Source organism: Cydia fagiglandana, chromosome 26 (genome assembly GCF_963556715.1).
Source record: "Cydia fagiglandana chromosome 26, ilCydFagi1.1, whole genome shotgun sequence".
NCBI lineage: Eukaryota > Metazoa > Arthropoda > Insecta > Lepidoptera > Tortricidae > Cydia > Cydia fagiglandana.
Window position 1 is genome coordinate 6,151,619 of NC_085957.1, and position 25,923 is coordinate 6,177,541.

The 25,923-nt window shown below is 36.4% G+C and overlaps 2 protein-coding genes across 2 annotated transcripts in view; both read left to right on the forward strand.

Moving 5' to 3' along the window:
- LOC134677397 (gelsolin, cytoplasmic-like) overlaps positions 1-25,923 on the forward strand; it is a 90,877-nt gene continuing 64,954 nt past the window's right edge. The window contains exons 1-6 of the mRNA XM_063535850.1: positions 1-68; positions 447-521; positions 1,370-1,562; positions 2,516-2,631; positions 6,598-6,775; positions 7,840-7,931. Coding sequence (XP_063391920.1) covers positions 6-68; positions 447-521; positions 1,370-1,562; positions 2,516-2,631; positions 6,598-6,775; positions 7,840-7,931 — 717 coding nt within the window. The 5' untranslated portion in view covers positions 1-5. The remainder of the gene's footprint in view (positions 69-446; positions 522-1,369; positions 1,563-2,515; positions 2,632-6,597; positions 6,776-7,839; positions 7,932-25,923) is intronic.
- LOC134677517 (uncharacterized) lies at positions 14,446-15,783 on the forward strand. The gene is made up of 3 exons (XM_063535983.1): positions 14,446-14,847; positions 14,952-15,071; positions 15,167-15,783. The coding sequence occupies exons 1-3, from the start codon at positions 14,712-14,714 to the stop codon at positions 15,280-15,282; spliced, it is 372 nt and encodes a 123-aa protein (XP_063392053.1). The 5' UTR covers positions 14,446-14,711; the 3' UTR covers positions 15,283-15,783.

The following is a 25,923-nucleotide window of genomic DNA, read 5'->3' on the forward strand; positions in this document are numbered from 1 at the left end:
TTACAATGGATCATCCTGCATTTGTTGAGGCTGGAGCAGCGGCTGGTATTGAAATATGGACTATAGAGGTAAGTATTTAAAGTCTGTTTTATCTTGAGATATAAAAAATTGATTTTTTTTTGTTAAGATTGTTGTTCGCATTATTTATAACATCAAGGGAGGTTGATCAAGGGTTTCTAAATCGTTACTTGACCATGTAAACAACCGACCCATAAAGTAGTGCAAATAATTGTAGGTACTGTGAATTTGACAGCTAAAGAAGAAGAAATGGCGCGATTGCGGTACCATTAGTTTTCGAATAAGTAGGTACAAATTTTTAAGTGCGCATTTTAGAGTAATTCTTTTGTATTTTATATTCCAATTTAATTATTCTTAGAAACATCTTATTGCAATTCTATTTCAATATGCGAAATTTGCTTTCTTATGAATTTTTTTATTGATTTTAGAAATTCGAGCCCGTCCCCGTAGACAAGAAAATGTATGGAAAATTTTACAATGGAGACTCATACATCGTGTTAAAGGTGAGTCGCTTTTCATTTAATTATACCTTGATTATTTTCCTTAGTACTTGTATTGAAACAATACTAAAAATAATGCTTAGAAATAAAAGAAAATTGGAAAAACTTACTGTTTTGGGCGAGACTTGAATGTAGCGAGTTAGCGAGTACTTACCCGGTGCCGGGGACTGAGCAACCGAGATTAAGGTAAATGTACTCGACATGCTAATGCCCACTAGATGACACCCTGCTGTCACCACTATTGACAATGACTTAATTTTGAAGATGACATGTACTGGGACCGCGTCGAGCACCAGGACCCCTATGCGACGTTGGACGTATCGTGTTGATCTCCCGTTGACGTGGGAAAAATCATAAGTTCTCGAATACGTACAATGTCAAAAATTGACATTAACAATCCACAGTTAGGGTGACAAGCAAACCAAACCGAACCACCCTTAGTTTAGAGTTGAGTTTTGGTTGTACCAAATGATATTATCCACCGTTGATGGAATCAACACTCAGTATGCAATAAAATCAACTGTTGATTTGACGTGGATGCGAAATCTGACAGTTGTACATGTCGAATTTGGCCCCAGTACGTTATACCTTATCCCCTTATAAAAGAGAAACATTGATAGAAAAAAAAGTTGGACCAAAAAAAGTCTGCAGCGGCCCACGCAATATCCAAGTGTCATTTATACGTCATAATTTCATATAAGTTTGACGTTTAAAATAACACTTTCACTGCGCGGGCTATCAAATCCACTGCAGACTATACTTGGTCTGACTCTACGAAATTGTACTAATCTCTCGCCATGCGGTAAACGACATATGTCCCTCAGACTTTATTTAATTTATTTCTGATTTAGACCACAGGCGACGACCAATCCACGCTCTCCTACGATGCTCACTTCTGGCTCGGCTCCAAGACCACCCAGGACAAGAAGGGCTCCGCAGCCATCTGGACCGTGACGCTGGACGACATGCTGGGCGGACGCGCCGTCCATCACCGCGAGGTCCAGGGCCACGAGACTGGACAGTTCCTCGGGTACTTCCAACCTGGTGAGACATTTTTTATCATTTATAGCAACTAATGCCGAAAGATACAAGATGTCAATCTAGACACAAGATGTCAATCTAGGCACAAGATGCCAATCTAGACACAAGATGTCAATTTAGACACAATGTCAATCTAGACACAAGATGTCAATCTAGACACAAGATGTCAATCTATACACAAGATGTCAATCTAGAAACAAAATGTCAAACTAGACACAAGATGTCAATCTAGACACAAGGTGTCAATCAATCTAGACACAATATGTCAATCTAGAAATACCACACTAGACTAAATTGATGACAAGATTGTCTAGATGTATTTAAGATATTTATTTGCGGCGCTCTCGTTCGTTATTTGCTGCAACTGCAATTCTTTTGCAACTGGTATCGTTCGTCAGATAATTTGGGGCCCTTTTAGAAAGTAAAGAAAGCTAATTAAACTAACATTTTTCTACTATGATCTTCTATTTATTATGGGTAATCAAATATATTGTTACTGTGTCCTTCGGGGCCCCCTGAGGACGAGGGCCCTGGGCACGGGCCCCGTGTGCCCTTATGGTACGGTTGTAACCTCAACTAAACTGCTTCTGCTGGTGCTTTTTTTTAAGCCCATTTGCATTGGACTTCCACTCGCCTTTCTAGCTTTTTTTTAAACAATATCCGTTTCTCTATGTTTAAATTTGAATGATTTTTAAATATTATTTTTTCTCTGAATATTTCAAATATTAAGTTTATTTGGATTTAATTTGTAATGTTTTACGGTTATTTTCTTCGCGTTGGTGTGCTGAAAACTTTTTCATTCGGTAGCAAAGTTCGTTTAACCCTACTTGGAACCCTCTCAAATCTCAAGATTCCACTTTTCGAACCATTCGCTACTCTCGGTTATAACAGGCATGCTCTCTGTTTTTATAAAGGTACCTAATTCTTGCGATTTCTAATTTCCATCTTAATTTCAGCAATCCGATACTTGGAGGGCGGGAACGAGTCTGGCTTCAATGAGGTGGAAACGAACGCTGGTGCCGAGAAGAGGTTGCTTAGACTCTCTGGCTGCGACAATATGAGGATTGAGGAGGTCAGTGACAGGTCTTTTGTGATTGTTTTGGCCAGCTCAATTCTTGCCATTACCAACAGCAGGGTTGAAAGGAATGAAAAGCAACAAGTAAATATCAAATCATGGGCCTAGAATACTAAATCTGTCAGCTGTATATCAAATTATAATTATGATATTTATGTTTAATGATGGAAGTAAAAGATATTAGGTATATCAGTATTTTTGATAAAATTCTCCGATATCTAATTGGTTTTATCGGTGCGATAATCAAAGAGTTCATCGATTAGTCCACTTGGTAAGCAAATTGTGATAAAAGATATACGTTTTGCATATTGAGTATAAGTATAAGTATAAGTATTTATTTGCAAAGAATAAGTAGGTACAATAGTGTCTTAGGTGGTAAGTGACAATTGGTTGCTTATTCTGCTATTTGTACTATACAAGTTGTACTAGCATGCAAAAATCTTAAAACTACTCCTAATCTGGCTGTATATCTTCAGAGAGGAAATCTTTTACACTGTAATAGCTTTTATCAGTCAATAGCTTCATCAATTTATTTCTAAATCTATGTACAGGTAGTTCTCTTAACGTTTTTGGTAGTTTGTTAAAAAGTTTCATGCACATAACAAAACAGTGATTTGAATATAGTGCTGTCCTGGGAACACAGTTATGAACCAGCCTTCCAGGATCCCGTTGATTTCTAGTAGAGGCGCTTTCAGCTGTTGTAAATAAATACATATGCTTTTTTACAAACATGCAGATTTCCAAAATGTATAAACATGGCAGCGGTAAGATTCCAAGTTTTTTGAAGGATGGTTTGCATGTTTTGAATGGGGCTATATTACAAATAGCACGTACACATTTTTTCTGTGCTACGAATGGAATTTTTATTTTATTTTATTTTATTGGTATTCAGGATAACAACAGCCGTAAATATAACTAAGACATATTAATGCTTACATAAAAATAAGGCCAATAACAGTCATCCATTGAGTTACATTATATAACGATTAAAAATAACAAAGATAAGAAAACAACGAGAATGTACAATACACACAAATGCTCGATACGCTAGAAATACTATAAACCGGTTGTAAAATGTATAAATAATCTAGTTAAAAATACAAAACTTTTAATACAAAACAAAACCATGACATTGCATTAGTTGAAAATCAGACACCAGCAGACGTTCACAAAAATATCAAGATAAACATCATAATGTAGGAGTTATTCAAACTGAAAGTTTATTTTATTGTTCATAGAATTATTATAGGAGTTAGAATTTAAAAAGTACACCTACCTGAACGTACAACTAACTGCATTTCCCTGGCAACCAGGAACACATAGCTTGAAAAAATTATGATCTTATGATATAAAGAGATGTTGTAATAAAATGTATGTATTTATTTAAGGAGCAATTAGTACCAGTACTGAAGTTAAATGTAGAAACACAATAGTAATAAAAACAGAAACTGATTTTATATTAATTTTCTTTGAACAAAATGGAATATATATATTTTTTGAATTTATTTTTAGAACCTACAAAAGGATCGGCAGTGCAGAATTCAGTGTTATACAAGTGAGGGATCCGTGATAACACGGCGTTAGAACCATAGTTACTTAGTGGAGTGGAAGGGAACATGAAATAGAGTTGTATGTCGAGTTCGACGTCTTGGAACTCGAAACGTTAGACCAGATAATAATTCAGGGCAGTCTAAACGATTTCTAGTTATATCGAAAAGTAGACTCATATCAGCTAATTTGCGCCTAGCTTCAAGTGAAAGTAGGTTATATTCCCGGCAATTACCTTTGTACCCAGCAGATGGTTTCTTAAATTTAAAATTTAAATGAGCTACAAATTTTTTTTGAATTTTTTCGATGCGGTCTTTATGAACAGCGTAACAAACTGACCAGATAGGTGAATATTAAAATTCGTGCAATTTCCCCACAAAATAAGCCCATATCTTAACACTGAACTAATATATCCATGATACGCTGCTAACGCTGTATGTAGGCCTGATGAGCGTCTTAACTTACGTAGTACATATACAAATCTATTTAGTTTACAACGAATATTTCCTATTTGTGCTTGCCAATCCAAATGTTTATCTAAAATTAGTCCTAAAAAACTTACACTTTCCATTTCTTGAATTGTCTCATTTCCGTAATGTATATTAATCTTAACATCTTCGCCAAGTTTGGAGTTAAATTGTATATATATAATTGGTTTTACTAATATTAATTTGCAAATTATGTATTTCCAGCCATTTTATAACATTACTTAAGGTCTCATTAACTTTACATTCATGTTCTTCAATATTTTCATTCTTTTTTGATGTAACAATAAAGGATACGTCATCAGCAAACATAACAGATTTATATGGAATTATATCTGGTAATTCGTTTATATAGGCAATAAATAATAAAGGTCCAAGTACACTACCTTGAGTTGCATAATAATTATGTAGTTAGGTATGTTGCGAATTAGCTGCATGCCTTTCTGATTCGGTTAAATTATGTTCTAATGTATGGGCAAGAAAAACTAATTATAGCCAGCATTCTATGAATGTAGTATGATACCTTTGGGTATGGTCCGTATGGTGCTTTACGCACACTAGCGTCCCTCCCCCTCCCCCTGACGCAACCCCCCCTTTTAGCATGAAATATGTCCCGGTTTACGGTTTTGTTTTATTTTTGAGAAAAGTAGGTATTAGAGTTAGGAAATAAGTGTCAAGGTAAGAAATAATCCTTAATAAATTTTAAACAAAAAAGGTTATGTACAACTTTTTAGTAAGACTCACCATATTCATGTATTAACTTGTTGAAGTTCATTATAAGTTAGTACATGATAGTACTGAAAAAAATCTTATACGGAAAATAAGCTTGCAAGGTTATTGTCCTGTATGATTTCTTTTAGTACTATCACGTACTATGTTATATTGATCTTCTGCAAGTTTTTCAACGGTTAAATTTTGTCGAAGTTCATCTAGCCATAACATGAATATGGTGCGTCATATCGAAAAAATGAATATAACCTTTTTTGTTAAGAATTTAATAGGAAACATTTCTTTCATTGACACTTTTTTCCTATATTGTATACTTTCCCCAAAAAACAAAAAAAACTCCCAACCGGGATATATTTATGCTAAAAGGGGGGGGTTGCGTCAGGAAGAGGGGACGGGACGCTAGCCTGCGTAAAGCACCATACCCAAAGGTATCATACTACATTCATAGAATGCTGGCTATAATTAGTTTTTCAAAAAACACAATTTGACCGAATCATTCGTAGCAAATGTATGAACTCGCAATGAACACTAATCAATGTGTAGGTACCTATTAAAATAAATCGGACCTAAGACCAAAGAGTCGCGTCATGAAAATTTGTAAAAGACTGGCATTAGGACTATTTAGGTTTTGTAAACTACTATACTTAATTTGAAACATATCTTTTCACCACAGGAGCTCGTAAAAGCGAGAGCTCCACTCACTGGCGAGAGCCACGCTACGCGTGTAGTTCAATTTTGGGATATTTCGCTTGCTCAGGTATCAATTTTAGAACGAAGGGTAAAACAATCACTTTGCCCCCCTGTAAAACAAATACAGTATGTGGTGCATGATCACAGACAAAACATCCTCTAGACTGAGCATAGTCGCGCCACCCCCTCTGCGACGCATACGGTAATATTACTCCATGTTCGAGTCGCAAGTGTCTTTGTGTGACGTCCGTGTCTTTGAACAGACCAATCACGGCAAGGGACTTCGCTCACCTCGTCCCGCGCACCCCCGCATTTTTGGCATCATCGGTTGCTAGAGGATTCCTAGTCTATGTGCATGATTATTTTCCTTCGTATTTGTCATGCTACTTCAGTCTGTCTTGGTACAAAAAGTACTGAGGTTGACTGAAGTAGAGTGAGTCCGGGAAAATACGATGGAAAACAATTATGCACTACATCTGTAAATACTTAATTCTATCATTGATGGTGACAGGTGCCAGCAGAAGCCTCTTCCCTAACCAAAGACCAGTGCTTCATTCTGGAGAACGAGCATGATATCTTCGTGCTGATGCCGGAGGGAGCCAAGGCCACGCAGAGACGGAAGATCATCAGCGTGGCTAACAGTCTGCGGGATGACTATCACAATGGACGGGCCACCATCGAAATCATTGGTAAGTTTTGGGAGTAATCCCTGCTTTGAATGTTTTCTATCGCTGGCATTGGCATGTGGCAGCGAAGGCTTCCTCTCTAACCAAAGACCAGTGCTTCATTCTGGAGAACAAGCATGATATCTTCGTGCTGATGCCGGAGGGAGCCAAGGCCACGCAGAGACGGAAGATCATCAGCGTGGCTAACAGTCTGCGGGATGACTATCACAACGGACGGGCCACCATCGAAATCATTGGTAAGTTTTGGGAGTAATGCCTGCTTTGAATGTTTTCTATCGCTGTGGCATGTGCCAGCGAAGGCTTCCTCTCTAACCAAAGACCAGTGCTTCATTCTGGAGCACGAGCATGATATCTTCGTGCTGATGCCGGAGGGAGCCAAGGCCACGCAGAGACGGAAGATCATCAGCGTGGCTAACAGTCTGCGGGATGACTATCACAACGGACGGGCCACCATCGAAATCATTGGTAAGTTTTAGGAGTAATCCCTTTCCTACTAATTAAATAAATACATCAATGAATATTAGGGGACATCTTAAACAGAATAAACTAGCCCCAAACTAAGCAAAGTTTGTACTATGGGTGGATGAATATTTAATATATATAATAGTCTTACAACAATCTGACTTGTATTATCTATTTTATTGACAATTTAATTATTACCATTTTTCCAATGTTATAATGATACCTACTTTTAATTGTATATATGTCTGACATACCTAATATATAATAATAATGTAAATTATGCAACTGTATTATGTGACAATGTATGATCAATACAAATAAAGAATATGAATATGAATATATTCCTACATCACAATACATATGGTACATGGCGCAGTCGGCAAGATACGAACCTACGCTCCCAAAGGGAATCTGATTTCTATGTCTCTCTCTCTATCTTTTTTTCTCTCTCTCTCTCTCTGTGAGTGTGTTTCTCATCATCATTCCACGTAGGAATACTTTGATGCCTAGGCACTTATTTTTGCCAAGCTAATTTTGCCAGATGATCAAAAACGTTCAAAAAATCTCCCATGAACTCTAAATACAATAGAATATTTCGTTTTCAGACGAGTTCTCCTCTGACGAAGATGTGGCGCTGTTCTTCGAGACCGTCGGCTCCGGGTCCAAGGAGGACATTGCTGATGACTCTGCTGAGGAGGTACCTTTTCTACTGTCATGTTGTCACTCTCCACCCTTCCTTAACCTATATAAATAAATATATAAATACATAATTCCCTAATTACACTAATATTTGGCCACGTGATCGTCTAGTCTAGTAGTTAGGACCCCTCTGAAGTGAACCGAGATACCCTAGATTCTTTAATGAGTAACAGCTATATTTTGGACTCCAATATTATTTTACTTTACCTAGATTGTAAGAAGATAATTATGGTACTGAAGATATGTTTTATTATGATATTAAAGAATAATCTGAAGGGTATTTTAATTGAGTCTCAGACACAGTATATTGTACAAATTTCAAGGCAAGATATTATTGTTATTGTTAAATATTCGAATGGTATGAGTATAATTTGAATTTAAAAATGTTTTTGGTAAAATCCTGCTACGCCTATTAAGCTCCCGGGGTACTATAGAGGCAGTACTCCTGAGGTAAGCTCATTTACTCCCTAGCATTTTAAGGATAATTATATTTAACTATTATCTTCTAAACGATGTGTGATTTACTCACACATACTGCCTCCATATTTCGATGCAGGTCTGAGAGCTCTTAGTCCGATAACAATATCAATCGGATCACCTATCCTACCAATTTAGCCAGACGGGCTTTGACCAGCACTCCGGAACCTATGCGCACCTAGATGACGATGGAAAGAAGTGCCAAAGTATCCATCAGACATCAAAATTACTTATCTTTTTTATATTCAAAAGCTAGGGATACTAATCCCTTAGTCCCATTCCCCAGAACTGATATTATAGTCAGAATTCCTAGTTCTCTAGATGTATAAACAAAATACCGAGTTTATTTGCTAATTATTATGTTTATTGAAACTGAAATATCAAGATGAGCATTATTTCACTCAACTTTTCCCATTGAACTACTCTTGTCTTGCCAAAGGGGTCCCTAAAACAGAACTAATCTTCGATCCTTCCATCTCAGACCAGCCTGTACTCCTAAACCCAGCTTGATATTTAAGTATTGATCATGAAAACCTGATTGAACCACTCAGTACCGTCCCCACACCAGAAAACCAGAAATATAAATAGAAGTTTCATAAAACAAGATCCCCATATAAATTAGAAAATAGGAAGGTTAAGGCAGTAGAACCTTTACCTTTTAAACACACATATTTTAGTATAAAGAAACCATATTTTTAAACCCTTAAAGATAAATATATTATTATTATATCAACCATATCAATTTTATAAACTAGAACTAAAAGAACCCTAAAAAAACAACAAATGAGTGTGTGATTCTACCCTAACTCTAACCACTGTCCCTAATCTAGTATAACCAAAGCACAGTTCATTCTTACCATTGACCTGGTACTTTGGAATATACGCAAGTGTAGTCCCTACGAGAAGCTGTAATCATTCAGCGAGCGATTCTGAGAATTTCAACCTATAGGCTCGAGTTATTGTCCCCCCCCGAGGCATTTGGTACAAAGACCGGGTGGCAACTCGGGTAGGACGACCCTATTGTGTCTAAGAATGGTATAAATAAATATATTTAATATACGAGGTCCCCGAATACTGTAGGTTTCAAATGGGCCCGGATTACTCCAGATGATTCACACGTGAAATCTCCCATTTTACTAGCTACAGCTGGACATCGGTAGACCAAGGAGGGAGAGATATTTGGCTTTCTATGTAGGTAAAAAGATAAGCCCCAAGACAACCCTCATCTTGGTAAATAGGAAAAACCTCCTTCCATCCGTCGTTTGTCACCGTTAGGATAACAGATGAAAGGCTAGACAAACTGTCTGTCTAGACACTGATTTGGTTTCGAAATATATAAAAATAGTCTAGGAGTTTTCGGGTACAATTTTGAAACAATTATCCTTAATTATTCAATAATAATGCCATATAATAGACATTATATTTAAAACAAATAACTAAACTGAATCTAAATGATTACTATGTCAAGAAGGCCCAAAATTATAGTGAAATACTCAGTACAGATGCATTAAATTCCAACGTTACGAAGTATTGACCCCGCACTGTCCGAACAATAACACATCTTCTAACTCTAGCCTTCCGAAAACATTCGTCTTCGAAAGCCAACGATAGATAACCAGAGTATCCACTAGACTCTAAACCTTCGTTTCAAAACTCCTATTAAAAATTAATAGCAAAGTGAAAACACTCCGTTCGACAATACCCAAGCTTAAACATTATGAAAACAAAACATTGCTTCCACAATGCCAAACAAAGATACGAATTCCAAATATTAACTCTATGAGACAAAGACATAGTCTTTTCCTCGATAAAGCCAAACACTTAGAAAAATGAACAGAGTTTTTCCACTCACCAGTAATTTTGACGCACTTTATGAAAACCAAAGTCAGGTGTCGGTCCGGATGCTGAAGATAAACTAAACTTGTGACCGCTCCTCTCAGCCCTTTTATATGATTCGTTGCTAACTCAGACACGCTAGTTCAGTCAAAACATCTGTGCTGCACCTGCCTACTTGAGACATCTCTTCCAAGAATCATGTCCGAAGTACGAGCGCACCTGCGCCTCCACCCTTAGTTCAGTCACATTCACCTTGAAAATGATACCTATCTTCAACGAATTATCTACAAAAATCAACCTTACATCTTTCACTTAAGAATTGTTTTGGCCCGACGAAGTAGTTCAGACACGCTCTGTAATTGGGACATTTGATACCTCAGAACCAAAGGTCGTAACGACATATTATCTGTGTAGCCCTTGTGCCTCACACGTAAGATTTATTTTTGATTGATGTCACATCTTAGAGCCATCTATGGATTTCTTACGCAACTACTTGAACGTTAGGTGTCTCGTCGATAACGCTCCGACGGTCAATACATAACTTATTATGAACTTAATTCCCTCCACTGCCCACAGATGGCGTTGTTATCAAACGTTTTAACTTAATATTTATATTGAAGTATGAGTAAAATCTAATTCAATTTCATAATTAAGGCTTTTTATTACTTAAATGTTTTATATTTATAGATAGGGCTTACGGCTAGTTACATCCACCCCCAATAGATTTCAGTTTTTATAATGGATCACAAGAATGAGCTATGGAAACTTAAATCTATTTCTAGACTTGTCGGTGCTTTCCCTCCCCAATTAATCGTGTGGTGTGTATTCCATTACTAAATGACTGTTAGTGACTCAGCTCTGAAATAAGTTCATTAAAATCCTGTCAATAAACAATGATAGCTTTTTCCCCAGTCTCCCCGCTCCACCAGCAATACCAAATTGTGGGTTTGGCAGGCTACTAGTTAACCCGTTCTTGCTAGCTCAACCCGGTCGCCTCGAGTATTGCTCTTGCCTCTACGCGAATGGGACCGTACAGTTCCGTAGAATAGCATCTGCTGAGACAACAAAAACCCCCTCGCAAAACGAAGAGACCTTTAATTTTTATAAGTACGAAGCTTGTCAAATTTCATTGCCAAAATTCAAACCAATTTTCATTACTTTATCACCCTCAGCCACGTTTTCTTGGCGCATGTCTCATACTTGAATAAAATATACCGACCTTTAAGTTTATCTGGGTGTATTTTTTTTTTTATGGAAATAAACTTAAAATTGACACAAGTAAGTACCTCAATATGGTACGGTAGAGATTGTTTGAACCAAAAATAATTTAACTAAGTCAAATAAAACAAAATATTTACTAATTATTATGCCTCATATTGAAGACAACAACATATAATCGTATTTAATTAATCTCTTGTAAGAGCCTCGTCCGTTCTGGACGCTCCCAGCCCATAAAATATGTCGAGTGTCAGATATATCTCATCCAAAATGAGTGTGTGGTTTTTGAAATAGTTCGCATACCTTGTTGAGTAATAGCTACAAAAAAATACCCCTTTAAACGGGTAGAATCCAATGGATTTTAACCTACTGATAATAATTTTGTAGCTAGTTGTGTATCCCATACCCTCCCCTGTTTGTTCCCCTGCAAATACCGACAAATCCAGTCTGATTACGCTCTAGCCTTTGTCTATCTGCATCAATCCATTCTTTCTAAAAATATTCATTCATCCACTCAGTATCCGTCATCTTATATACATCCCTCACATACAATCCTCTTAAACTCATAACCATAATCACTCAATTCACCATTCATCCTTCCTCTACCGCTCTTTCACTCGATTAATACAGGCAGCCAACGCCCTGATTAGTAATCAAAATGGAAAAAAAAATAGTAATTTATATTTTAAAATTACATATTCATATGAATAAAAAAATAAAACTTGCTCAACCTATCCTAACCCAAGACTAGCCCATTATTTAAAGTTTTATATGCTTCTAAAAATTCCCTTTCATTTTTTTATTTAATTCCCTTTTTTTATAATACTCGAAAGTACTTTAATTAAGTAGGTATTAAAATCAATTGACACGTACAAATAAAACCGCACTCATAAGATTTCATGATGACGCTTCGTTAACTTTCCCGCCTTTCACTAATTAATGCCATTCAAAACGGAACTTTGACGTAGTATGCAATAAACAAACGCAGAAATATACAGACTACGAACAATGGTTCATAAATTTAAAATCATAAATATTGACTCTACTTGTACGTTGCCTCTATCTATATGATTAGTCTATTGACCAGACAAAATATTTCAAAACATGCTTAAAGAAAAAAAAACTATATGCCAGTTACAATGTTGATGATGATGATGATGATGAATCATAAATATTAGTAACCTACCATATATGCTGCTAAACATACTCAAATAATGATTCGTTTTATAAAGCTTAACGGTTCCATGCATTTTTTTTCTAAAGGTCATTGACATCTCACATTTACATTGCTCCCAATGTACACATAAATATGCACACACAACTTAACAACTATAATGTCCAAAAAAAATAAAAAACAAGTATTTATTCATGTTTAACAGGGTTTTGAAATAGCCAAATAAGTATGCACATCAAAAGAAAATTCTTCAACACATGCATTCTACCAATCTTCACATAAGGCTGCCAGACGTGGGCACTCACCAAAGCACAATGTAAAAGGTTATGCATAACTCAGAGAGCCATAGAAAGAAGCATCTTAAAGAAAAAAAGAATAGACAAAATAAGTAGAGTCAGACCAAGAATAGTCTGCAGCGGATCCGACTCTAGCAAGAATTTAAGAGACAAAACAGGGTTTAGGTACTGATGTTACATACAAAACAAAACAACTGAAATGGAAGTCAGCTGGACATACTATTATAGGAGGAGATAAATAGAGCAAAATTGTAACACTCTGGCACCCTAGAGGGCATAAAAGAAACAGAGGCAGGAAATTCAAAAGATGGTCCGATGGCTGGAAGGACAAAAACAAAAACATGGACCAGATTAGTTCATAATGAGAAGATTGGGGGAGGCCTTTGCCCAAAGGCACACAGAAGTGGTTACCGTAGAATGTAGATTAAGGAAAGCTGTAGATACAGTATATAAAAAAAATTCAACTCTGAAATAAAGCTATAAATAAATAAATAAAATAACAGGGTTTTGAAAACTACAACAGTTTTTACACAAAATATACCCTCAATTACTCACTTGATTTTGAGTACCCCTTAGGAGAATACAACAAAACCTTAAGAGTTTGAAAAGTATAAAGTTTTGATTGTTTATTAGCAAAGAAAATAAAAAAAAATTACAATACTTTTGAAGTCTTACATTTACACATCTCATGGTTGGCATCTCCATTTCTAAAACTGTGTCTTGAAATTCTATGCAGTCCTTATCAGGGCGTTTTTCAACAGAAAATCCAGGGATTGTAGTTACTTGATCATACTAGCTGCTAGGAGACCGGCTACAAGATCCTACTTGCCTCCATCTTGTCCACATCTTGTCAAAATTATCCAGTTGTCAGCAAGCAATGTGAATGCGACTAAAGTAGTCAAAACTTTCTGAAGTGTCACAACACACACACACACACTGTAACACACACTCTTGAACTTACTTAATTTGAATGTAGTTATTTCAGGTTCTCACTTCACTTATTTACAATTATAAGATCTCTATTTACACTTTAAAATGTGTAATGTGTTTGACACATTAACTTATTTAAAAGAAATTCGAACCGTAATACTATTTTAGACGTCTAGGTACACTAAATAGTTAAATACCTATGTGTTCCTAATATAATTACATTTATTTAATTACCCTTGTATTCATTTTTACAGCTGTTCTTAGTTATAATACAAGAGTTAGGTAGGTAATATACTTTTAGAACAAAGCAAGCAAAAGAAAAAGAGAAAGACTACATACTGAGTTTCCTGAAGTTCCATGAGAATTTGTCCAGTATCTCCTGCACCTAGAAGATCCTTTGTCTCCGTCCTTGACCCGTGCAATAAATCACCTGTCCATCTTGATTTAAAAACTACTTGCAAAGAGGACGAGTTCGTTGAATGTTTTATAAACTTCCATTATAGTTAGAGTCTGACCAGCGAGTCGCTGCACAAGCATTTTTACAGAATTCTTCATATGGCAACAATTTTAGCTGTCAAAAGTGTCAAACAACTGTCAAAATGTTGACAGCTTCTGTTACCAAACAATATTGATATTTGTGTCACATTTATGTGAGTTTTTATTTGCAAACATATGTTTGACCAGCGAGTCGCTGCACAAGCGTTTTTAGAGAATTCTATATATGGCAATAATTTTAGCTGTCAAAAGTGTCAAAAATATTGTCAAACGAGTTTACACATAACCTAGATTCTCAAATTCTCATGTTAGTTCATTCGTTACGGAAGTTTATAGTTTATATCGTATTATAATGGCTAAACCGATTAGAAGCAGTGTGAGGAGCATGTTATTTAAGATAATCTGTAACTATAATCAAGTTCGACACGACGAAAATGAGAGATTACTAGAAAAGAAGCGAATATTGGACGAAATCATTCAGGCGACCGGTAAGTCATTATCAAACAATGTTGATGCTTCTTGTACCAAATTTAATTTACGAGATAGGAACATTTGTTTGTATTACTAAACTTATGATTTATTTATATTACAGCGGGCGTAGATGACGAAAATGTTAGAGAAACTATTCAAAAGCTAGCAAGCGAACTGAAGAATGTTATTGATAATAACGCATCAGAATCAAGTTATTTAGAGAAAGTGTCTACTATGACAGGTAATATAAATAATCTATATTTTCACATCTAGGTTTATTAATATTTTAGTGTTCTTTTGTTAAAATTCCTATTGTTAAAACTGTTTTTTTTTCAGGTGCAAGCATTCGTACACTACGCACAATTAAAAAAGAGGGTTCTATTAACCAAGGCCAATGGAATACGCCAGGGAAAAAACGACCCCGGCCACCAACTGTGTCTAGACAATTTTGATGTGTCAGCCATCCGTAATAAAATTAATGAGTTTTATTGCGTCAAAAAGCAGGTACCTACTCTAAGAGCCTTACATGCGGATTTGAAAGAATCTATAGGATTCTCAGGATGTTGTGAAACACTGAGGAAAATACTACACGAGAACGGATTTGAGTTTAAAAAAAATAAAGAAGAGCGCTCCATCCTCATGGAAAAGTTTGAAATATCTGGGTGGAGGCAAAGGTTTCTTAGAGCTATACATAAAAAACGGGAAGAAGGAAAAAATATTGTGTATCTTGATGAGACATATGTCCATCAAAATTACAGACCGAAGAAGTCATGGCAAGGGCCTTCAACTTCCGGTTTAGTTGAAAAAATTTCCTCGGGTAAGCGGCATATTATAGTGCATGCTGGATCAGAGCAAGGATTTGTGCCCAATGCTTTGCTTGTTTTTAGCACAAAATCCAAAGCAGCTGACTATCATGATGACATGAACAGTTCTAATTTTTTAAAGTGGCTACGAGAAATGTTTTTTTTTTTTTATTTATTATGAATGGGCTTACTCATGGCCACAGACTAGCCGAGGCGTAGACGTGGCCTACGATGGAGAGAGCTCGCCCAGAAGGTGCCTGTTCACTCTTGATTTGAAGGTTGCCGGGTTATAAGAACACGGAAATATAGACGCCGGCAGGGAATTCCATTCCTTGGCAGTGCGCATAAGAAAAGTAGAAGCAAAGCGCTTCGTGCGAATTGGTGGAATATCTACCATGTAAGGATGGAAACCGGCCGTGCGTCTAAAAGTCCGATGGTAGAATGGGGACGGTGGAATAAGCTCGTGTAGCTCTTGGGCACACTCCCCGAAGTGCAGCCTGTAGAATACCGACAGGCTGGCGACTTTCCGCCGATGTTAATCCCAAATTTGACTGAGCCCAGTGTAATTGTTATGGACAATGCCAGTTACCATGTAACACAAATAAATAAGCCTCCAACCATGCACAGCTTAAAGGCTGATATTCAAAAATGGCTAAGGGAAAATAATATCCCATATGAAGAGTGTTTCAAAAAGGAGGAATTGATGTGCCTCGTTGAGGAAAATAAAATTGGTCCCATATATGCAGCAGAGGAGTTATTGAAGCAGCATGGGCCTTAAATTGCCTCCATACCATTGCGATCTAAACGCTATTGAGTTGATATGGAGCCTCACAAAGCGAAAAATAGCCAGCAGAAATGTGGGGCTACCGGGTTCAGATACGGAAAACTTGATCCGAGAATGTTTTGCAATGATTACCCCGGAAGATTGGAAAAAAAGTACAGACCATGTAATAAATGTGGAACGAAAATACAAGTCTAAGGACAACATTACAGACACTGAACTAGCTCCATTCATAATAGAAGTTCGGGAAAGTGACAATGACAGTGATAGTTCTCTGTCAGGAATTGAATTTCTTGAATCCGATTTCGATTATGATTCTTAAATAAATAGGCACCTTCTTTATAAACTAACAATATTAAAAGTAGATTGAAACTAAATTGTGTTTTCTTTCACCTACCTTCAGTTCAGCTCCATTATACAATATGTGACTTTTTATTATTACTAACTTTATAAGTACAACGGGAAGCATAAATATTTCCCTTGTGAAGGTTTACTTTAATAGCACAAGGGAAATATTTATGCTTAATAAATAATCGCCTGTAATTAACCCGAGTTCAAAACTTCAAAATAAAACACAAATAAAGTAATTTTTAATCCTATCAAAAATATAAATGTCATATGAGAACCAAGTTCAATATTATGCAAAAGCAGCGCATTAATAAAAGAAGCAGAGAAGAGAGTGAACTTTCGATGTTCACAAATACTCCTAATAGTAGAAGAGCCGGCCGCAAATTTTCTAACCGACTTGATACCACGATGAAATGCACAATGGTTTCCCATAAAAGTGATGCTAAGTCCGAATTCGATAGTCTGCCACGGCGGAACTTGCCGAAAGTACGAAAAAGAAGGCCACTTCCGGTGCGAAAAAAGGGGGCTGATTTAACCCATCTGATACCGAAATAATAGTTATGGCAGCAGTTAGAAATTTACATGTAGACACATAAAAGCGAAGTCTGCCAGTATTTTTTTTGCCGGAAGTGCTTGGCAGACGCTCTCAAAGGTGGCCAACGGGACCCCTAATTTAACCCATCTGATACCACCATGAAACCAATTCCAGTCGGTAGGTATGAGCCCTCATGTCAGGAATATATAAGTCTGCCAAGGCTTTTCCTGCCGTAACACCATGGCAGACGAGATTATGTAAGCAAGGTCGGCATCGGTTACCCTACACTAACCCATCTGATACCACCATGAAACCAATTCCAGTCGGTAGGTACGAACCCCCATTTTAGGAATATATAAGTCTGCCAAGGTTTTTCCTGCCGAAACACCTTGGCAGACGAGATTATAAACAAGATGACCATGGGTTACCGTACACTAACCCATCTGATACCGCCATGAAACCAATTCCAGTCGGTAGGTATGAACCCTCATTTCAGGAATATATAAGTCTGCCAAGGCTTTTCCTGCCGTAACACCATGGCAGACGAGATTATGTAAGCAAGGTCGGCATCGGTTACCCTACACTAACCCATCTGATACCACCATGAAACCAATTCCAGTCGGTAGGTATGAACCCCCATTTTAGAAATATATAAGTCTGCCAAGGTTTTTCCTGCCGAAACACCTAGGCAGACGAGATTATAAGCAAGATGACCATCGGTTACCGTACACTAACCCATCTGATACCACCATGAAACCAATTCTAGTCGGTAGGTATGAACCCTCATTTCAGGAATTTATAAGTCTGCCAAGGCCTTTCCTGCCGAAACACCTTGACAGACGAGATTATGTAAGCAGCATCCACATACGAGGGATCCGTATTTTGGGATTATACAGATTACGGACATTATTAATAGCTGTAGGCTTATTTATTACTTTATGCTTATACATATTTGTATATAATTATGTTACTAATAAAATATATTTATAATTTATTAAACCTAAACTTAATACATAGGGAATTCATTACCTGCTTACGGCAGTAGTAGGGATAAGTGGGTGAGTTCTGGCTCACTGAGCCAGGCCAACAGTCCCTCCCCCTTTTTTCCCTTGTTGAGGCCCTGCAACCTTGCCTTGAACCCAAACTAATGTCATTGTAGCTCGAATGTCACCTAATCTATTTTTATTGCTTTTAGAATATTTCAATTATCTACTTTTGCAAAGTTAAAGGTTGAAATCTCTATTTCGCAAAATGGAATTTTAATGTGACTTTAATGTATGTGCAGTCTACTTAGTAATTGGGTTTAAAGATATAAAAACACACATTTTATTTCCTATCCTAAGTTTATTCAAATAATATTCTGAACATATATAGTAATTAGACTGGTCATATTTTTCATAAAATCGATTTCGACTGGCAAAGCATATTACTTTTTGGCAAACGGGTTTTTTAACCTAATTAGACCCCGCTGAATCCGAATTTGCCAGTTGCTCGATCGAAATCTTGACCGGAAGTGAGATATTTGACATTAAAGGTCCCTTTTTTTCGTTTTTCGTAAATAACTCTTAAACGGTGGCACATAGCAAAAAATGTTCTATTACATAAGTATTCTGCATAAAATTGCCTACAAGAAAGATTCAGTACAATTTTTCGCTAGGATCAATATTCAAAGAGATTTTAACGCGGGAAATTTAATTATAATCACTTCTAAGGTCCCGTTTTTTAGGTTTTCGTAAATAACTCATAAACGGTGGCCAATATCAAAAAATGTTGTTAGACGTTAATAATCTACACAAAATTTTGAACAAAAAAGATTCAGTATACTTTTCGCAGGGATCAATATTTAAAAAGATAATAAAGAGGGAAAGTTAATTATACTAAATTCTAAGGTTCCTTGTTTTTATTTTTTCGTTAATAATTTGAAAAGTATGACTCATAGCAAAAGAAATCTTATACATAAATAATAAACGTAAAATTTCCTACAAGAAACATGCAGAACACTTTTCGCTAGGATCAATATTTAAAAAGACAAAGCAGCGGGTAATTTAATTATAATCAATTTTAAAGTCCCTTTTTAGTTTTTTGTAAATAACTCGTAAACGGTGTCCCATAGCGAAATAGGTTTTTAAGAATAAATTATCTACATAAAATTTCCTCCAAAAAACATCTAAAACACTTTTCTCTAGGATCAATATTTCAAGCGATATTAAAGGAAGAAAGTTAATTACAATCAGTTCACAGGTCACTTTTTTTTAGTTTTTCGTAAATAACTCGTAAACGGTGGCCCGTTGCAAAACAATATTCTACATAAATATTAAACATAAAATTGTCCACAATAAAGGTTCTGTACACTTTTTCGCTACGATCAATATTTAAAGAGATATTAAAGGGGGTAAGTTAATTATAATCAATTTCCAGGTCCCTATTTTTAGGATTTCGCAAAGGACTCGTAAAATAAGGCTCATAGCAAAATAAGTTCTTAATGTTCTTGTAAATAAATAATCGATATAAAATTTTCTACGAAAGACATATGGAACACTTTTCTCTTTTTAGGATTCCGTACCTCAAAATGAATAAAAACCGGTCAAGCGCGAGTCGGACTCGCGTTGCAAGGGTTCCGTACATTACCCAATTTTTAACAGTGTATTTTATATATGTGAAACGCGAGTGAATTGCCTTTAAAAAACCTGTAGGGATCGGTTCAAAAACTAAGTAATGTCCGACTCGCGCTTGACTGCATAATTCTAATAGGTTTTCCTGTCATCTATGGATTCTATTCTGTATATCTTTTCAAAATTTTAGACCCAGTAGTTTCGGAGATAAAGCCCCCTTCCCCAAAATAAAACATTAAAATACAAAAAAATACCACCCCCCCCCCTTTATCTCCGAAACTACTGGGTCTAAATTTTGAAAATAAAATATAATAAAATAGTTCTTTACCTATACAGGCGTAAAGCTAAAAATAGGGACCTGGAAATTGATTATAATTAATTTACCCCCTTTAATACCTCTTTAAATATTGATCGTAGCGAAAAAGTGTACAGAACCTTTTTTGTGGACAATTTTATGTTTAATATTTATGTAGAATATTGTTTTGCAACGGGCCACCGTTTACGAGTTATTTACGAAAAACTAAAAAAAAGTGACCTGTGAACTGATTGTAATTAACTTTCTTCCTTTAATATCGCTTGAAATATTGATCCTAGAGAAAAGTGTTCTGGATATTTTTTGGAGGAAATTTTATGTAGATAATTTATTCTTAAAAACCTATTTCGCTATGGGACACCGTTTACGAGTTATTTACAAAAAACTAAAAAGGGACTTTAAAATTGATTATAATTAACTTACCCGCTGCTTTGTCTTTTTGAATATTGATCCTAGCGAAAAGTGTTCTGCATGTTTCTTGTAGGAAATTTTACGTTTATTATTTATGTATAAGATTTTTTTTGCTATGAGTCATTCTTTTCAAATTATTAACGAAAAAATAAAAACAAGGAACCTTAGAATTTAGTATAATTAACTTTCCCTCTTTATTATCTTTTTAAATATTGATCCCTGCAAAAAGTGTACTGAATCTTTTTTTTTCAAAATTTTGTGTCGATTATTAACGTCTAATAACATTTTTTGATATTGGCCACCGTTTATGAGTTATTTACGAAAACCTAAAAAACGGGACCTTAGAAGTGATTATAATTAAATTTCCCGCGTTAAAATCTCTTTGAATATTGATCCTAGCGAAAAATTGTACTGAATCTTTCTTGTAGGCAATTTTATGCAGATTACTTATGTAATAGAACATTTTTTGCTATACACCACCGTTTAAGAGTTATTTACGAAAAACGAAAAAAACGGACCTTTAATGTCAAATATCTCACTTCCGGTCAAGATTTCGATCGAGCAACCGAATTCGGATTCGGATTCAGTGGGGTCTAATTAGGTTAAAAAACCCGGTTGCCAAAAAGTAATATGATTTGCCAGTCGCATCAAGAAGGATAGCGATTTTGAATTTTTTTGTCTAGTCTAAATATCATTACTTATTCTGTGTACAGTGGAGAAAACGAATGAAATCATGCAATTTGATTTTGCTATTTTTAAATAAAGAGTAACTAAACAGTATTTTCCACAGTTGTTGGTAATGATACCATCTCTTACAATTTCTCTTCATGAACATTTTATGATACCTAACCTTCCAGTTTTCGCCCGAATTAATCAAAAAATTCACCAACTCCATTTACACCAACCAAATAGAAAACGGGTCCGTGTCCGAATTCGCGATCTCGAGTCCGGGTCCGCGTCCGGGTCCAGGTTCAGGTAGAAGTCGAATTCAAAATCTTGCTTGTTTTGCCAGTGGGGTAACTTGCTTAACAATCAATTAGAAAAAGACAAGTCGTCGAGGAGTTCCGTTCTGATCACCATCAGCAATACCAGTTCATCAAATGCCACTGTTCTTAATGTAAATACTTGTTTGCCTGATGAAAATACAAGAGTCACTATACTATGCCATTAAGATTTGTAGAGTTCCCTCGATTCCTTATGGATCCCATCATCAGAACTTGAGCTTCACGAAAATATGACTTAAAAATCTAACGTGCTTAACAAACATAACGAAGAGGACAAATCCCCAAACATGAGCTATGCATCGTTGAAGAGTTCCATTCTGATCATCATCAGCAGTTTCACTTCATCAAATGTTACAATTCTGAATGTAAATGCTTGGTTTGTTTAAAATACACCAGTATCACTATATGTTAGGGTGGTTCAAAAAACATTTTTTTTCCTAAGGGGCACCCCCTTATTTTGTTACACTTATTATGTTAAAGATAAAGATAAAGATATTTATTTGCAAAAATGTAGTTGTAAACATAGTTGGACAGTAGGTAATTTAAGTGAGTACATTTACTTAAAGAAGCATGCAAACTTTCCTTATTAACTAGGTACTATAACTAAGTATATACATAGAGTGTGTTTAACAGCCAAAGCAAACTATACAAGTTCTAAACTGAAAGTGTCGGACAACAAAGTGAAGACAACATGGAATATTATAAATAAGGAAGCTGGTAAATGTAAATCACGCGATTGTCAAGTCAACATTGTCTCGGATAAACAACAGACTATGTCAAACAACGATGTTGCCTCGGCATTCGAAGATTATTTTTCTAAAATAGCTATTAATACCACGAAATGTCTACATTCATCTTCGTCTCGAGCTCATTCCTTACTTTGTGCTAATGTTAAGAAATGTAATATTAACTTTGAGTTTAGTCTAGTAGATTCAGCAATTATTGTTAAAACATTCAAGTCACTCAATTTAAAGAAAACGGAAGACTTATGGGGAACATCCGTTAGAGTCATTAGTCATGTCTTGGACGTAATAGCGCCTTACTTAGCCGTAATTTATAATATTTCAATTTTACAAGGAGTCTTTCCAGATCTTATGAAATATAGCAAAGTCATACCTCTTTTTAAATCGGGTGATTCGAGTGATATGGCTAATTACCGTCCAATATCAATACTTCCTGTACTAAGTAAAGTTTTTGAAAAGTTAATGTTAAATGATCTACTGGGTCACTTCAACAGACATACTTTGCTCACAAGCAATCAGTTTGGTTTCACAAAGGGCCGTTCCACGACCGATGCTGCTTCGGTACTTATTAAACATATTTATGATATTTGGGAAAATTCTTGTGATGCAATTGGCATATTTTGTGATCTTTTAAAAACAATGAGTAAAAACTAGGTCAGTAATCTTTGCATTCAGGCGTATTTAAAAAATTGAATCGACTTACGTACATTTGATTAAAAATCGGCGCAATTAACGAAAGTCCCACGAGATGGTACTCTTGGATTCAATCCTTGTCTGCGAAGGCGTGGAACGGATTCCATTTCGTATAATATTTGTGCACCACGTAAACACTCACCACTTAATAAATAACACACCGTACCACTTCGTAATATTCCCGGTTCGAAAACATTTTTTTAACCTTAGTACGCGCGCGATTATTATTTTAACGTTGGTGAGTGACGAGTGACTAATCATTTATGCTTACCGTTATGTTTACCGCTAGCGCGGAATGGTTTAGTTTAGACTACCCTCGAAATTGATAAACCTGCCTACCATCGCCAACACTAACTGGGTGGACTCTATTGCAACGATTATAAGGTTTAGTGAAGGTCAGATAAGGGTTTTGCTGATGTTGTTGTTAAAACCTACTATTAGGTTTGTTTACATTTGTGGTAATAGGGTGACCACGACTCGTGGAAAATATTTAAAAATTGAAAAATGAAAATTAAAAAAAAGTGTACTCTTTTTTTTCGCTAAATAGGTTCCTTAAGTGTAACCTAGTGCCGGGAATGAATATGGCCAGTGAATTAAATTTCACCCTGTATGTTTATTTTTTATATCAAATTCTATAAAGTTATGTACTCACTGAGTATAATTGCATGAATTCTATAGTAATTTAAATTGTATTTTTCTTAATTACTCGTAATGCATGTTAATTATAAGATGTAATAATGTTTTGAAAAGATGTGTCCCGCCGAGTTTGTTGCCGGTCCCATATTGGGATACCCTCCTCCAATTGAGGGGGGATTTAAATCTTCTCGGGGCAGAGGTGTACGGTTGGAGCCGGTAAATTTATATGACGTTCATAAGCGCATTGTAATATGCCTACTTGAATAAACTATTTTTTATTTTATTTTATTTCATATAAAAAAAATGTTGATAAAATACACCAAGTTTCTTAATTTATCTCAACTATACTTCGTTTTTTTTAGCATTAGAAATTAGGTAAACAATCTTGATGTGTCTTTTAATTGAAAAACACATTTTAAAAATAACTTACGGCAAATACACTCGCGTGCAAAAGTATTGCATCACTTTGCATTTTTTCGTCCGCACCCAATATCTTTGTAATTCTAGAGCCGATTCTGAAAATTTTGGTATCAACTGAAAGCTTATAATCTAACGCATTAGAATTGGGAAATTTAATGAAATTTCAAATCTGAAGACTAAAAAAAATCAGAAACTGAAAGTAGCGACATAATGGTCGAGAAATAAATTTAGGAAAGTTAAGAATAAAAGTCATTTATTTAATACAAAATAAATTATTATTATTAAATTAATACCTGGTGTTGCCACCCCTAGCCCTCCTCACACATATCAAGCGGTTTTTCATAGACCTAATTAATTTTCTAATGAAATCTTGTGGAATTGCGTCCGACTCCTCCAGCAAGGCTCCCTTCAGCTCCTCAACATTGGCCGGGGCAGGATTCCGCTTCCGAATCCTCCTTTTCAGGTAGTCCCACACGTGTTCAATGGGGTTAAGGTCCGGGCTCATCGCTGGCCAGTCCATAGTGTCGATGCCCACTTCGAGAAGGTAGGCTGCGGTGGCCCTAGCGGTATGACACGGGCATTATCCGGCATAAGGAACAACATGTTCCTCCAGGATGTCAGTAATGTATTTTGCAGCGGTCAATCCACCGCCACGGCCCCCGCCAGGCACGAAAACCAGCTCTGTTCGCGCGTCGTAGGGAATGCCGCCCCAGAACATCACGGATCCACCGCCATAGGCGACCCTTTCGGAGAAGCAACATTGGGCGAACCGTTCTTCTGGCCTTCTGTAGACTCTTCCTCTTCGGTCACATCCATTCAAACATATTCTGCACTCGTCCGAGAAGAGAACTGGGGTCCATTGCTCAATGGTCCAGTCCATATGATTTTCTGCAAACTCTCTTCGGGCTGTACGGTGTCGCGCCAGCAATCTGGGCCCTGTTGCAGGCCTCCTGGGTGTCAAATTCGCTTTCTTGAGTCTTCTTCTTATTGTCCACTCACTGGCAGCCACTCCTCGTATCTCACGCAGACGCTGCTGGATGGCAACGCTTGTCAGGTGTCGATCTCGGAGAGATGTTGTGACAATGAAGCGGTCGTCCCTCTCTGATGTACACTTTTTGCGGCCGCTTCTTGGTCTTGAAATAAAGGATCCAGTCCGTTGGAACCTTTGGTAAACTCTGCAAACTGTAGATTGACTTAAATTCAGCGTGGCAGCTACTGAACGTTGGCTACGCCCCTCTTGCAGGAGCTGCACGACTTGGCGGACTTCAGCTTCAGTGGTTTCCATTTTTCACAGGTCTTCTTCACGGGAAAATATGCGGAGATGTGTACCGGTCAACTTTTGATAAGTGTCTTTTCAACAAGACTGATAACAACCCCTCCCCTACCCCCCGTTTTATAGGGGTCAAGGGTAGCGCAACTCGTGCGCGTGATAATGCGAAACCGCTCACAAATCGGGAAAATGCCGATAATTTGAAAAATACTGGGCCGTTTTCCATGTTTTTTAACTTTTCGTAAAGCTAAAACTTCAAGGGACATGATCCCATTAAAATAATTAATGGAAATAACCGGTTTACAAAATTATTGGGTGCAGTTGAAAAAATGCAAAGTGATGCAATACTTTTGCACGCGAGTGTATGTAACAATTATTAATCTAGTACGATCATTTATATTCGTCTGCTTTCATAAGTAATAGTTTTTGAATTTTGAAAAGCGTTTTTCAATTAAAAGACATGCTAAGATCGCTTACCTTCTTGCAAGTTCTTTCTAATGCTAAAAAAACGAACTATACAAGGG